Raw genomic sequence first — 13,632 nt, 5'->3', positions numbered from 1 at the left:
GACAGAGGAATCTTTTTGGAGCTATTACAAAAACTTACCTTGAGTAAGTCTTCTCATGAAGAAAACCTTATTCTTTCTTGACCATTTGGTACAGGTGAAATCTTGTTTATTGAAATATCTAAAGTGTTTTTCTTATGATTGGAAAAAACTCTTTTCAACCTTTGTAGACGTTGCTGTACCCAACATAAGCCCTCTTGGCCCTGTATCTGAGGTGTGCCCCCAATACAGATTCACTTTCACCTTTAGGGGCCACCAAAGGCAACAGCAGTAACTTGGGATGCTTAGGGAGTTTCTTGCACAGCTTTAGCAACAGCTCAAAAGAGCTTCTCATGCCTGATGTTGGAATCTCTGGCTCTTGAGGGGAACAAAGATTACTGCCATAACTGATGGGACCTGTGAGCTGGCTTAGTGGGTGAAGGAAGGTGCCTTCTGCCACGCCTGGTGACCTGAGTTTGATTTCCAGACCCACATGAGAGAAGTTCTGACTTGCTGAAGTTGTTCTCTGCCTCTCTGTCTCTCCATCTCTTTCTGTCTCTCCCTCTCCCTCCTCTCTCCTTCTCTAAGAGATAAAATGTAAAGAACCTAACTAAACGTGAAAGGCATTCTTAGTGATGGATGATTGAGTCGTGAAAACCGCAGCTCCAGGATTCAGTTTTATCCCGAAACAGTCTTTGTGTAGTTACTGCATAGGACAGGCAGCAGGAAGCGCTCTGGGCCACAGGCATTTTCTAGCTGAGGAATGAAGTGACTTGGAAGCCAGCTGAGCTTCTCTACTGAGCATGCCCTTCTCCCGCAGGGTCCACTTGGGTGGGGCCTGCTCACTAAGCTTTAGGGGCTGGATTTCATCAGCTTTCCACAGGCTTCCAATGGCAGGAAACAGGAGATAGCTGGCTGGGTGTGCTTCCACACGACACGACTTGCGTATGTATGTCCAGGAGAGTTGGAGCAGTTGGTGCATGCTTGTTTGTTTCTTCTTGTGAAAGGAAGTTTGTTGGTGAAAGTGTGATTAGCTGTCCAGGGGGTTGAAAATGTGGAGTAGCCAGTGTACTGAGTGGATGGGATTTGAGTATGTATGCTCCGGGGATAGAATGTTGTTATATTTGCTGTAAGGCCCTTTAAAAGTGTGTGTCTGTGTGTGTGTGTGTGTGTGTGTGTGTGTGTGTGTGTGTGTGTGACTACATGCATGTATTTGTGCATTTTAGTGGCCCCAATTTCGTTCAGACTAGTTGTGTGCATTTTTCTAGGCAAATGTTGATTCTGCGTGGGCAGTGTGGTCTACCTAACACAAGTGGCTATTTTGGATGCAGCCTGTGAGAACAGTGAGGCTGGTCTGTTACCCACCTGTCTTCCTGTCTCACCCTCTACTTTCACACGCCTCCTGCCTGAGGAGCCACGTGAGACTTTTCTAAGGCACTCTGAAGGCAATGGTCTGTTGCAGTTTGTTGGGTCCCTCCTCCCCATTAAAGGGTGAAAGTCTCTGTAGCACTAGTTTATAGGTTTTTCCCTAATGTATCTGACGAAAAGGAATTGTTGTTTAGCTCTTAGAGGTGGGAATTCCCTCAGTTTCAGCATCTGCAGCTGCTGTTGTCAAGAGCTGTGTGCTCTTTGCAGAATGTTGTTCTCTGTCTTTTGTTTCTAAATACCTAAGTTTGCCATACTGAGGAAATTTACTCAGTTGCTTAGATTCTGACATTTATATGGGATTAAGTAAATTTTGTTTACTTTGGCTTTATCATTACTGTCTACCAATAGAAAGTGGTGTCCGTGACCGGCTGGAAGTCTCAGGTTCTGTTAACACCACCGGACTGCCCTGCTGAAATGAAGGACATCACCCCCCCTTCCTTCCCCCTGCCTCCTGGAGAGCATGCATGTTTACATTGCAGCATTCCCGGGCTTACACTGAAGAGGATTTGAAAGCAGGCCCCAGCTTGGTGGACTTGTCATAGTCTGGGACATTGATTGACTCTGACAAGCTTTTGTCTTATGACCCATTAAAATGCAGCGTCTGCAGCCTGTGTGTTTATCCCATGCAGTTAACCTTGGTGGATTTGTCTTTAGCTTATGTGGGAAGAGCCTCTAGGAATACAGTTGTTAGTTTGTTGCCGTAGGACTAAGAGTTTATTTACACAGAAGGATAACTGGTTATTGATTACCACTGGACACCAAGTTTGAGTGTTATGGTTGGATGAGCAGCCTATGAAGAGGCAGCTGTAGAGAGCTGAGAAAAGGTACTTTCATGGTGTCGGTTAGAAACATGAGAGATGATGGTCTTGACTCTGCTCTGAGAAACCGTTAGTGTATTTTTCTTTTCCATAGAGTATTATTTGATGAGGATCTAATAACTGTTTGCTAGCTACTAGGAAGAACGCAAAAGAATTATTGAGAAGCCACCGGATGTGTGACATTGTACTGGGGACATGGAGTTTTATTCATCTCAGAAAAATGTCCCTCTTTATGGGCGCATGGTAGCAGATGTGGCCAGTGAGGAGGTGTGGACAGGAAACGTGACATTTTCCTACAAATGAGGAGGAAGATGCTGAAAGGGATTAGGAACATTTATCTGTGACTGTCTTATACTTCCCTTCTGTTCTCTCATCCCTTTGAAAAGGTTCTGTACTGTGTGAGAACTGGTGTGTGCTTGTCTTCCTTCCTTCAGCACATAGTAGCAGTGACTGGCTTCACTGCACCACAGTGTCCCGTTGAAGACACTTCTGCCTGAGGTTGGGAGGGTAAAGGAATAAGCAGGGCTTTCTCAGGAGCTCTAGCCTCTCGTCTCAAGTACAGAACTGAGGATAGGTCTTACTTTTTATTGCATTTACATAAGTGTATATAAGGTGTGCAGCATTCCAAGGTGCAAGGGTTAGAGACATACCTCTTCTAGACCATGTGAGTCCTAGGATCAAATGCATAGTGCAGACTTGGTGGCAGGGCCTCCACCTACTCAGCCATCTTGAAGGCCCATGAAAATACTTCTGTAAAAGGACTACTATTCTAAACACATAGGTTTTAAAACAGTCTGTGTGGGATGAGGTTGATTTGTGGAATATTTCAAATAGGCTAGCAGAACTCATTACTTTGAGCATTATATAGAGATTCATTCACCAGGAAATCAGTGTCATGCTTCTGAGTAGGGGCAGCCTGGAAGTTGTCTGTCCTCATGCTGTTTCTCTTTGGAGCTGTGTGGCAGGCAGGGTGTAAATCTGTTCTTACACAGTGTGGAAGTACTTCATCTCATTGAAACTTTGCTCAGTAAGAACTCCTCCGAACTGCACCTCTCTCTCACTCCCACACTCTTACTCTTGGAGAGTCTCCTGATTGTCCCCTAGGATACAAGTAGCTACACGTGTGCATGTGAACATTTATTGTTTGTCCCTAATCTACAAGCAGATACATGTGTGTACATGAACATTATTTCTTTCACATACTATGCCTTCAAACTAAAATTTAGGTTAGTGAGACTATTGATTTAAAATATGTATTTGGGATTGTGATAGATTCCTGTTTTTTTAAGATAAGGTCTCACTGTTAGCTCTGGCTGGCCTGGAACTCACAATGTAGAGCAGGCTGGCCTCAAACTCACAAAGACTTGTCTACCTCCCAAGTGCTTCGATCAAAGGTGTGTACCATTATCTTCTTCCCTGGGATATAGCTGTTGATCAATTGATTTCTATGGCGGCTGTGGCAGATACTCTTCAGCACATCTGTATCTGAACACACCTGTATCAATAGGCATGCTCGGTGGTCATGTGACTAGGGAGTGCCTCCATTGTATATTTGTAGGTGTATTTCTCTTTTCTTTTTCAATAGGCTTCTCTCTCTCCCTCCCTCCCTCCTTCCCTCCCTCCCTCTCTCTCTCTCTCTCTCTCTCCATCTCTCTCTCTCTTTCCATCTCTCTCTCCATCTCTCTCTCTCCATCTCTCTCTCTCCATCTCTCTTTCCATCTCTCTCTCCATCTCTCTCTCTCCATCTCTCTCTCCATCTCTTTCTCTCTGTCTCTCTTTCTCTCTCTCCATCTCTCTCTCTCCATCTCTTTCTCTCTCTCTTTCTCTCTCTCCATCTCTCTCCATCTCTTTCTCTCTCTCTTTCTCTCCATCTCTCTCCATCTCCCTCTCTCCATCTCTCTCTCTTTCTCTCTCTCCATCTCTCTCTCTCTCCATCTCTCTCCATCTCTCTTTCTCTCTCTCCATCTCTCTCTTTTCATCTCTCTCTCCATCTCTCTCTCTGTCTCTCTCTCCATCTCTCTCTATCTCTCTCTCTTTCTCTCTCTCCATCTCTCTCTCTCCATCTCTCTTTCCATCTCTCTCTGTCTCTCTCTCCATGTCTCTCTTTCCATCTCTCTCTGTCTCTCTCCATCTCTCTCTTTCTCTCTCTTTATCTCTCCATCTCTCTCTCCATCTCTCTCCATCTCTCTCTCTCTTTCTCTTCATCTCTCTCCATCTCTCTCTTTCTCTCCATCTCTCTCTCCATCTCTCTCCATCCTCTCTCTCTCTCTCCATCTCTCTCCATCTCTCTCTTTCTCTCTCTCTCCATCTCTCTCTGTCTCTCTCTCTCTGTCTCTCTCTCTGTCTCTCTCTCTGTCTCTCTCTCTGTCTCTCTCTCTGTCTCTCTCTCTCTCTCTCTCTCTCTCTCTCTCTCTCTCTCTCTCTCTCTCTCTCTCTAATAGCCCAGATAAGAGTTGCACTGAGCTCTAACCTTAGCTTCCTGTCTGTTGAGGTCATAGTTGAACACCTGCCTGACCTTGGGTACATTTCTCTCACTAGGACTGCAAGCAAATGACTGTCATTTAATTTCAACTCCTTGCTCACCTTTAGTCACGTCAACTTCTGAATGCCTTTTGGCAATCATTTCAGCCACAGGAGAGTATGTTATGTTGTGTCACAGAAAATGGGACCCGCCTGGGTCTGGCTTGGTGGCGTGGTCCTTTTTCTGTAACTTCCCCTAGTGCTCTGTGTCCTGAGCTGACTCGTCCTTAGGCTGTCTTCCCAATGTATTGGGGATGATTACAGCATTCCCACAGTTTCCAGAGCCAGTAAAGCTGACTTCCCTTGTAGAGGGAGGAAGTGTTTTCTCGAATCATGTGAATGGGAGACCTCAGGACTGCTCTAGACCAACAGAGCCCACCTACACTGGGACCCCTCCCAGATGTGCATGGATGAGTAAGGGGACAGGGACTGAACAAAACATGGGTTTTGATAAAAAGGAGACAAAGAAACGCCACACTGAGTGAAACCTGATCTAGCCTATCCTGGAACTAGCAAAGGACAGTTTGTAGTTCATATCTTTTCAGTGTGTGGTCTTAATTTCAAGCAGATGTCAGTTTACATCTTTATAGAAACAATATGCGTTTTATTGTTGACATCATTTTCATAAATGCCATGCACTGACCAATCATTTCTTTCGGTGTATCTGCACTTAGTAGATAGCAGGCATAGCATTTCTAGACCATCTCATGCTTAGATGAAACAAAGCTGTAAACAGTTTCCCTCCCCGCTCCTCTCCCTGACTCCTCCCTCACAGTTAGCACACTCTCCACCAGTGAACTACGTGCAACAGTCCTTGCAAGCCATGTTGTCAGCCTGTTTTTATTACTCTTCCCTCCTCTTCATGTTTGTCTTCTCTTCACTCCTTCCCCTTTGCTCTCCGCTCTTTCTTCCTCTTCACCGTTTTGTGTCTGTGAGAAGCATGGCCCTTTGCTTCCTCAGAAGAATTAGGAAGCTGCTGACTCATCTGTCTGCTTTTCTACACCTGCTGTTTGAATAGAAGAGTGAGGGTATTAGAAGGACCTTCCCTTTGGCTGTGGGCAGTTTGGGGAGATGAAAAAGTGAACAGTTTTGGGTGTTAGCAAGGTTCTTTACTCATCCCTTACGCTGTCACGAATGTGGCAGATGAGTACTAATTTTGTTAGCTCTAGAAAACAGCTGAATTAGAACTGTCCGCACATTGTCAATATATATTTATATTCATGGCTATTTGTAGAACAGTCTTGTTTCTGTTTCTCAGAGTTGAAAAAAAATTCTCGTAGCCTAGTACCACTAGTTTTGAAGTTTAAAAATGTATACATACCCCTTTGTTAATCTTGGCTCCTTGAATACTTCTTGATGTTCTGGTAGGAGAAATGGGTTGCTTCTGATCTTAGCACAGGAAGGGAGCCACTCGCCACCGTCCCACTTTCCCGACTCTTGTGGCTTAGAGGAAACACCTGAGGCTGCCGTCAGTACAGACCCTCGGCATTTTTTCCGAAGTTGTGTGGCTGTCTGTTTTGTGTGGTACTGATGTTTAACTAGCCTGTGTCTTAAGGTTGTGTAATAGATGGGTTAAGCTAGTAGAGCAACAACACCTTGGTGTAATTGTTTTTTAACCACAAGGACATAAAGAGTGTTTTTTTTTTTTTTTTTTTTTTTTTTTTTTTTTTTTTTTTTTTTTTTAATATCATTTTCTACTAAACTGGTCTCTCTTGGTAGTTTTCTGCTTGATTGCTTGTTCAATGATGCATGCTTTTCCCCTGGAGCTGTCACAATAACAGACACTTTTATCGGCCCCCATTGGAGAATGCCAACATAGTAATTGTGCCAAACCACATGTGTATCTAACAGGCTGGTTGTTCACATGAACTCTTGTTCTTTTGGTTGTTGGTAAGTAGAGAAATCTTTACTAATGATGGAATTGGGTAATTCTAATTAAAGATTAATGAGTACTATATAGTTTGAGAAAAATTAGTCTGATTTTTGTCTTTGCTCATTAAACTCTGTTGCCTCGGGCACATTTTGCTTGCTTGATCTTTCCCCTTGCTGATAAAATGAGGATATTGGACTAAATTTTGTCTTTGTTTTTTGAGACAGAGTTTCTCTGTGTAGCTCCCGATATCCTGAAACCCCCTGAAGTCCATGCTGGCCTCAGTGCTGGGATTAAAGGCGTGAGCCACCACCTCCCTGTTTAGACTAGATACTTAGAATTTCACAATGCCCAGAAAATAATATTTACTGAATGGTGATTGCCACGTTCTGAAGACAAGTTTAGATGCTCCTACTATACATGAAAGAAAGAGCCCTGCCTTCAAGGAGGCCACAACCCTGATTTATGTTTTTAGAAGCATACCTCGTGGCACTGGGTTTTCATTTTTCTGGGTGGAGGCCCATCCACATCTAAAGTGCTGAGAGTTATAAGCACAATAATTATGGTGAGCGCGCTTTCCTGACGGCAGTGATTTGTTACGGAAACCATCTTACAGAGAGGGCAGTGTTGGGTTTGAGCTCGTGGAGCTGTTTTAAGAACATGCGTATTTCTACAGTTATGTCCACCTTCACGGTTGGTTCTTCACGGCTCAGTGGGCTCTGTCTTATAACAACGGTTTCAGTGCGTGGCGTGGGCAGAGGTCACTGGTGCAGTGAGAGGTACAGCTCGGCCTGGCCCACCCGTGCTCTGTATTTCCATATTAGCAGTTTGTCTTCAACTTGTGTTCTTTAGCCTTTGGTCACATGGCCAAGCCGTGACTTTTAAGTACAGTGTGGTAATATATTTTTGTGGGGTAGAGCTACCTATGGAGATAACACTTTATATGTTCTGTAATCATTCCCACAGTCTGACATGGACCTTTTCTGAAGCTGGAGTTTTGATCACAAAAGACATCATTCATCCGTGTTTCAAAGAACAGAAATTGCATACTCTTAGTAGTTCTTTTAGTTAGTGTTCCATTGCTGTGAAGAGACACTATGACCAAGGCAACTCTTATAAAGCAAGACATTTAATTGGGGCTGGTTATAGTTCAGAGGTTCACACCATCGTCATGACAGGAAGCATGGAGACAGGCAGGCAGACATGGTGCTGGAGGAGGAGCTGAGAGTTCTTCATATGGACCAGTAGGCAGCAAGAAGAGACTGTGTGTCACACTGGACCCCAAAGCCTGCCCCCACAGTGACTACTTCTGCAACAAAGTCACATCTCCTAATAGTGCCACCCCCTATGGCCAAGCCGTCACGATGTTCACACTCTGGTGAAACCAGCACAGTGGTTTCTTCTGTGATTAAAACGTGCACAACTATTGGTTTGCTAATATGACAGTGGAAACTCCAGTTTTCCATCTCACTGCTTCCTGAATATTTTGACCATCTCATCATCAGTTGGTTTGTCCCTTGTCTCTTGTAGCCAAGTACTAACCTGCCAACTTATCTTGGTCAGCTTCTACAAGTGTGGGGCGTTTTTTTAAACTTTACTTAGATATTTAATTCACTTCTTAAGATGTAATTTAGCAAGTATATGCTAGAAATCAACTTTGGTTTCATGTGACTAGTGTATATAATCATCTTAAATATGTTTGTCAGAAGACATGTTTTCTGTGCATACAGATCCAGTTGTATTTTCCTTCCTGTTGGTGGGTGTTTTGAATTATAAATACCTGAGAATGGGAAGTCCTGTGCGTCTGGTAGTAAACTGTCTTCCTCTGTAATCCTGCGCTCAGAGACAGCCTGTCCTCTGCTCTTGCCATTGCACTGTGTCTTGTGGCTCATAGGCCTTTTCTGTCTCTTCCTTGCATGTGGGTAGTAGTGAGGGTTCTTTGAGGGGTCCTCTGATTCTGAGCAAAGCTGGTTTCCTAGGTGACGTTGGTATTGCCTGTACTTGTAGCTCTGTGTCCATGTGACCACAGCCCCCAAGCTGTGTTCCTAGTGTGCATCTAGACTCCCTCAAAGTCTGTCTTCTCTACTGGCTAGATCGACAGCTGCCAGTCACAGGAGATTTAAAGTCAGGCTCTTCCTACATACCCTGTTTCCATGGATACCTTCCCTAGATTCTTTCTCTCCACGGTCAGGGTAGCTTGTGTCTTTCCCATGGGATTCATCTCTTGCCTGCTTCTTGATTGCTTTGGCTTTAATAACGAACCATGCCTGACTTTTGCAACCACCTGCTAGCTGTCTTCCTGCTTCATTCCTATTTTAGACTCTACAGCCAAGCTGGCAAGAATCTTACCACATCAGTACTTAAAGCTCCAGAGCTCTACCCAGAAGCACCTATTTTCAGCATGTGCCCCTGTGAGAACTTGTAATATAGCTTTCTTCTTACGACTAAACAACATTCTAGTGTATTAACATAGTATGTTTGAAGAGGTTCCTGTGTGTGGTTTGTGACTCCTTTTAAAACTTCTGTTGTTTGTACTTTTAAGAAACTAGCTGTGACATTACCTGGTGGCTAGGGTACCAGCACCCAGAACACTGGGAGACAGCCATGAGGGGGGGTGGTCAGGACTGAGCTGGTTCCACCTGCCTGCTGTCTCTGCTCCAGGAGTCCCTCTGCTCGTGTAAAATGTAGGCTGGCAGGTAGTTTTAAATCGAATCAGTTTTGTTTCATTAGTTGTGATGGAATAAGCCATTAGGTATATTTTCTCTATTCTATAATATCTTTAGATTAGGACCTTTACTTTACACACATACACATATACACACGCGCACGCACACACACACACACTGTCTGAGATTGGGTAGGGTAGAGGTTTGGAGTTCTGATTTTGGCTTTAACTTTCTTAGAAGTTTAATTTTTTGAAAAGTGCAGGAGAATCAGGATATAACACCAGAACGCAAAATAATAGTACAATTTTGTTTCAGTAAGTTCTTATTGCTGTTAAGCGCCCAGCATTTAAAAGTAGTTTTTTTTTTTAAATACTTGCTAATATTACCGACAATTTTTTCTTAATAAAGAATAAAGGTCAGAAGTAAAAGAGAACCATACCCATTAGACTTTCTGTGTAGTCAAGATCAGACGACAGTAATCACGCTCTCTTGGCTCTGGATGCCGTTGGTTCCCAGCTGTGCAGAGTGTGCACCATTGTGATGCTGGGTTCTGAGTTCTGATAGAGGAAGCAGTCTTGAGTTTGCCTGTGCCTTCCTCCTAACAGCGCCTGCTCCGGCTCCTCTGCTGTTCCTCTTCCCACCCTGCCTTGCCCTTTCTATCCCCTCACCACCACACTGAAAGTGGGAAAGTCTATTATCTTTGATTTTTTTTTTTTCTGCAGTGTAAGCTGTCACCATGACTACGGAAGTTGGCTCTGCGTCTGAAGTGAAGGGCTCTGACCAGGCAGGGGCAGCTGCCCCCAGGGAGAAAGCTAAAGAAGTAGAAAATGAGCAGACTCCAGTGTCCGAGGCGGAGGAAGAAAGGGGTTCCCAGCCAGGTCCCACAGCTGAAAGCCAAAGCAGTCCCCACCGGCGGAAACGAGGAAAGGACCTGTCTGAGAACAGGGGCATCTCTCGCTTCATACCCCCATGGCTTAAGAAGCAGAAGTCTTACAACTTAGTAGTAGCCAAAGATGGAGGAGATAAAAAAGAGCCCACTCAAGCTGATGTGGAAGACCAGATCTTAGACAAAGAGGATGCCCTTCCTGAAGAAGAGAGTCGGGCCAAGGGGGATGCAGAAGAAATGGCTCAGAGGAAGCATCTGGAAGTTAAGGTGGAGGTCAGGGAAGAAAAACCAGCCTTGAAAAGCAGTGCCCAGGTAGGTTGGAGAAGACTGGGGTGAGGGCATAGCACACGCGGAAAGGGGCTGGTTGGTCTGGGATCATTTTCCCCTCCTGTATTGAGGTACTACTTCAGCCTAGTGTGTCTGGAATATAAAACTTGGATTATTGCACTTCATTCTTTCCTTTGAGTCTTAAAAACTATTCCCAAAACAACAAAACCAAACGAACCACCTCAGCAAGAAAACACACATAATCCCTGTCTGAAATCTGCCTGTTTCTGGGAAGGTTGAGTGCCCTGTTGGACCTTCCCACTTCTTCTGTTGCATTGATATCCTTAAGTTACCTTTGCCTTGTTTAGGTAAGTGGTCGGCTGTGTGTGTGCTCGTGCGCACGTGAGTTTGGTGTGCCTGTGCAAGTCTTGGCTTTCTTGTGGCCTAAGGTTTTAGAAGCTTTGTTATTTCAGTGCTATTACGTATAGCTGCTGGAATATATAGTTTTTATTCATTTAATGCCTACATCACTAACCTAGCAAAATAGTGGCTGATAAAATAATACAAGAAAGGACAAAAATCGTAAAACGCTTAAGTTTAAAGCAGTTGGATTGAAAACTATAATTCTCATTAAAGATTCTTCTTGGGGCTGAGGGTGTGGCCGGAGCCCTGGCTGTTGTATTTGTAATCCGGGTAAGTTGCCAGTCTGCATGGAAACGTGGGTTCAGTCACTCTCTCTTGCTAATGTTGTCTTGTACAAGTTGGCTGACTTCAGTGTGGACTCACTTTTTGTTTTGCAGCCTGCTGAAGAAGTGAGGAAGGACAAGGAGGAGGAAGCCACACAGGACACACAGGAAGAGAAACTGGAAGGAGGTGAAGCCAAAAGAGAGACGAAGGAAGTGCAGACAAGTGAGCTAAAGGCAGAAGTGGCCTCTCAGAAAGCTACCAAGAAGACCAAGACTGTCCTGGCCAAAGTGACCCTCCTAGATGGCACGGAATACTCCTGTGACCTTGAGGTGAGGCAGGGATGGAGCACAGAATAAAAGCGGTCTGCCCTCTTGGTGGCACAGTGAGTCTGTGCCCCTTTCACCAGGTCCCTTTAGGCCGGGCTGTCATGCAGAAAGAACCAGCAGACAGCACTTCCTGACTCCAGCTGAGCAGGGGCGATACTCCGCTGTGCCCGCTCGGCCCGCCACGCCCACTCAGTCTCTTCTGGGTTGTCTGTTCTGAAAAGATCAGCTTTGACTACTGCCCCTGTGGGATATCTTACCTGAGAAATGGCAGTTTTAAGTTGACATTTAGAATGATGAGATTTTAGCAGTTAAACTCTTGAGAATGAGAGTGATGTTAGCCTAGGTCATCGGTTTTGTTTTGTTTAGTAAAAAGATGCCTGTGCTTAGTGAGAGGTATAATCTCCTGCAGTGATGTTGAGAGGCCCGTGTGCTCTGTAACCTCAGCTCCTCACAGTGACATCTCTCACATGATGTAACCTCAGCTCCTCACAGTGTCATCTCTCACATGATGTAGTAAAAAGATGCCTGTGCTTAGTGAGAGGTATAATCTCCTGCAGTGATGTTGAGAGGCCCGTGTGCTCTGTAACCTCAGCTCCTCACAGTGACATCTCTCACATGATGTAACCTCAGCTCCTCACAGTGTCATCTCTCACATGACGAGCGCTCATAGTTCATGTCCACTGAACTGTGTTGAAGTTCTCTGAATGGCTCCTCATGGTTCGTGTCAGACTCCATTTGTTCTCTGTGTCACAGTGGGAAGGGAAAGGCTTAGACTCAGTAACTTCGAGGTGGTGGAAGAGCCCAGCCTCCCGGCCTCCCTTCCTCCTGGCTTCCCACTGTGGCAGCTCAGCACTGGGGCTCGTGAGCATGTCCCCACAATTAGCAGGCTTTTAGTTTTTTTTTTCCCCTCTTTTTGGTTTTTTGAGACAGGGTTTCTATGTTTGTGGCCCTGGCTGTTCTGGAACTTGATCTGTAGATCAGCCTGGCCTTGAATCCACAGAGATTTGCCTGTGTCTGTCTCCCAGGGGAGTGCTGGGACTAAAGGCTGCGTCATCTCCAGTAGAGCTCATTTAAACAGCTTACTAAGATGCTGCATTCTATTTGAATGTATTCGCTATAGATTCAACGCTTCTATTTGAACATATTTTATATATATTCAATGCTTCTGTTAAAATTGAATATATCCTTGCCAGGCAGAGATACTCAGGGAACACTTACAACTGTTCTCTTACCTTTTGTGTAGACCTTCTACCTGTGCATATACAATAGTTGTGGCATTTGAGGCATTTTAAAAATAGAGTAACAAAGAATTCAGAATCTTTATCTCAGCCGGTTCTTGGCATTATAACAATTACTGAAGAGGTAGTTTTTAAAGACTAGAGTTCAGCAATCTTTGGCCTGTGGTCAGACCCCTTTGGAGGTCACATACTCTGTGTATCAGATATTTATATTACAATCCACAACACCAGCAAAAGTAGCAACGAAAGTAGCGTTATGGCTGGGTTACCACAGCACAAAGAGCTGTATTAAAGGTTGAGAAGCCCGGGAGTAGACTGAAACTTTCATGATCAAGGCATCATGTGAGGAAGAACTGCCTTCTATTTCCAAGATGGCCCCTTCCTGCTGACCCCTCATGTGCTGTGGGTCCAACTGTTCCCGCAGGGTGGGAGGAGTCTAGCGACTCCTGAGCCATCTTGTCTGAGTGCACTAAGGTCAGTCATGAAGATGGAACCCTCATGACGCGTTAGGAGGCTCCACCTCCTAATTCAGGGTTAAGCCCTGGGCCAACAGACGGGATAAGGGTGTCCACTTGCTCCATACCTGTTCAGTGTCGTGCTTGAGGTCTTAGCAGTGAGACAACTGGACGGTCAAGCTACAAGTAGGAAAGGAAGAAGCCGGAGCATCTTTGTTTGCCGATGCAGTGACTGTGTACATACAGGACCCTAACGGTTACCAGGAAACTCTGGCAGATGAGCGCTTTCATCACATGTGGACACAGGATCAGCACCAGGGAGACACCCTTTCTTTTTCTTACTTCTGTTTTTGTTGCAAATGTACTGTTGTTTCCCTCCCCAGACCAACAGCTACGTTGTGTTTACTGATTATCTTTTTACTATGTAATATTTCCCCCTTTGCTTACCCTGCACTCCTCCCCAGCCCATTCCTGTGTTTTTCTAAAGTTTTGAGG

The 13,632-nt window shown here is 44.8% G+C and overlaps 1 protein-coding gene across 9 annotated transcripts in view; it reads left to right on the top strand.

Annotated features, from left to right (window-relative positions):
• The window catches only part of EPB41L2 (erythrocyte membrane protein band 4.1 like 2), a 145,676-nt gene that overhangs the window by 66,083 nt on the left and 65,961 nt on the right, over window positions 1-13,632 (top strand). For all 9 annotated transcript variants that reach the window (XM_080929362.1, XM_080929364.1, XM_080929363.1 and 6 more), the window contains exons 2-3: window positions 10,001-10,476; window positions 11,232-11,447. In XM_080929362.1, the coding sequence (XP_080785488.1) occupies window positions 10,015-10,476; window positions 11,232-11,447 (678 nt within the window). In that variant the 5' untranslated portion in view covers window positions 10,001-10,014. The remainder of the gene's footprint in view (window positions 1-10,000; window positions 10,477-11,231; window positions 11,448-13,632) is intronic.

This window comes from Micromys minutus (genome assembly GCF_963924665.1).
Source record: "Micromys minutus genome assembly, chromosome: 15".
In the NCBI taxonomy this organism is placed as follows: domain Eukaryota; kingdom Metazoa; phylum Chordata; class Mammalia; order Rodentia; family Muridae; genus Micromys; species Micromys minutus.
Note: the sequence above shows the minus strand (reverse complement) of the source record. Positions and strands in the feature narration are given on the sequence as shown.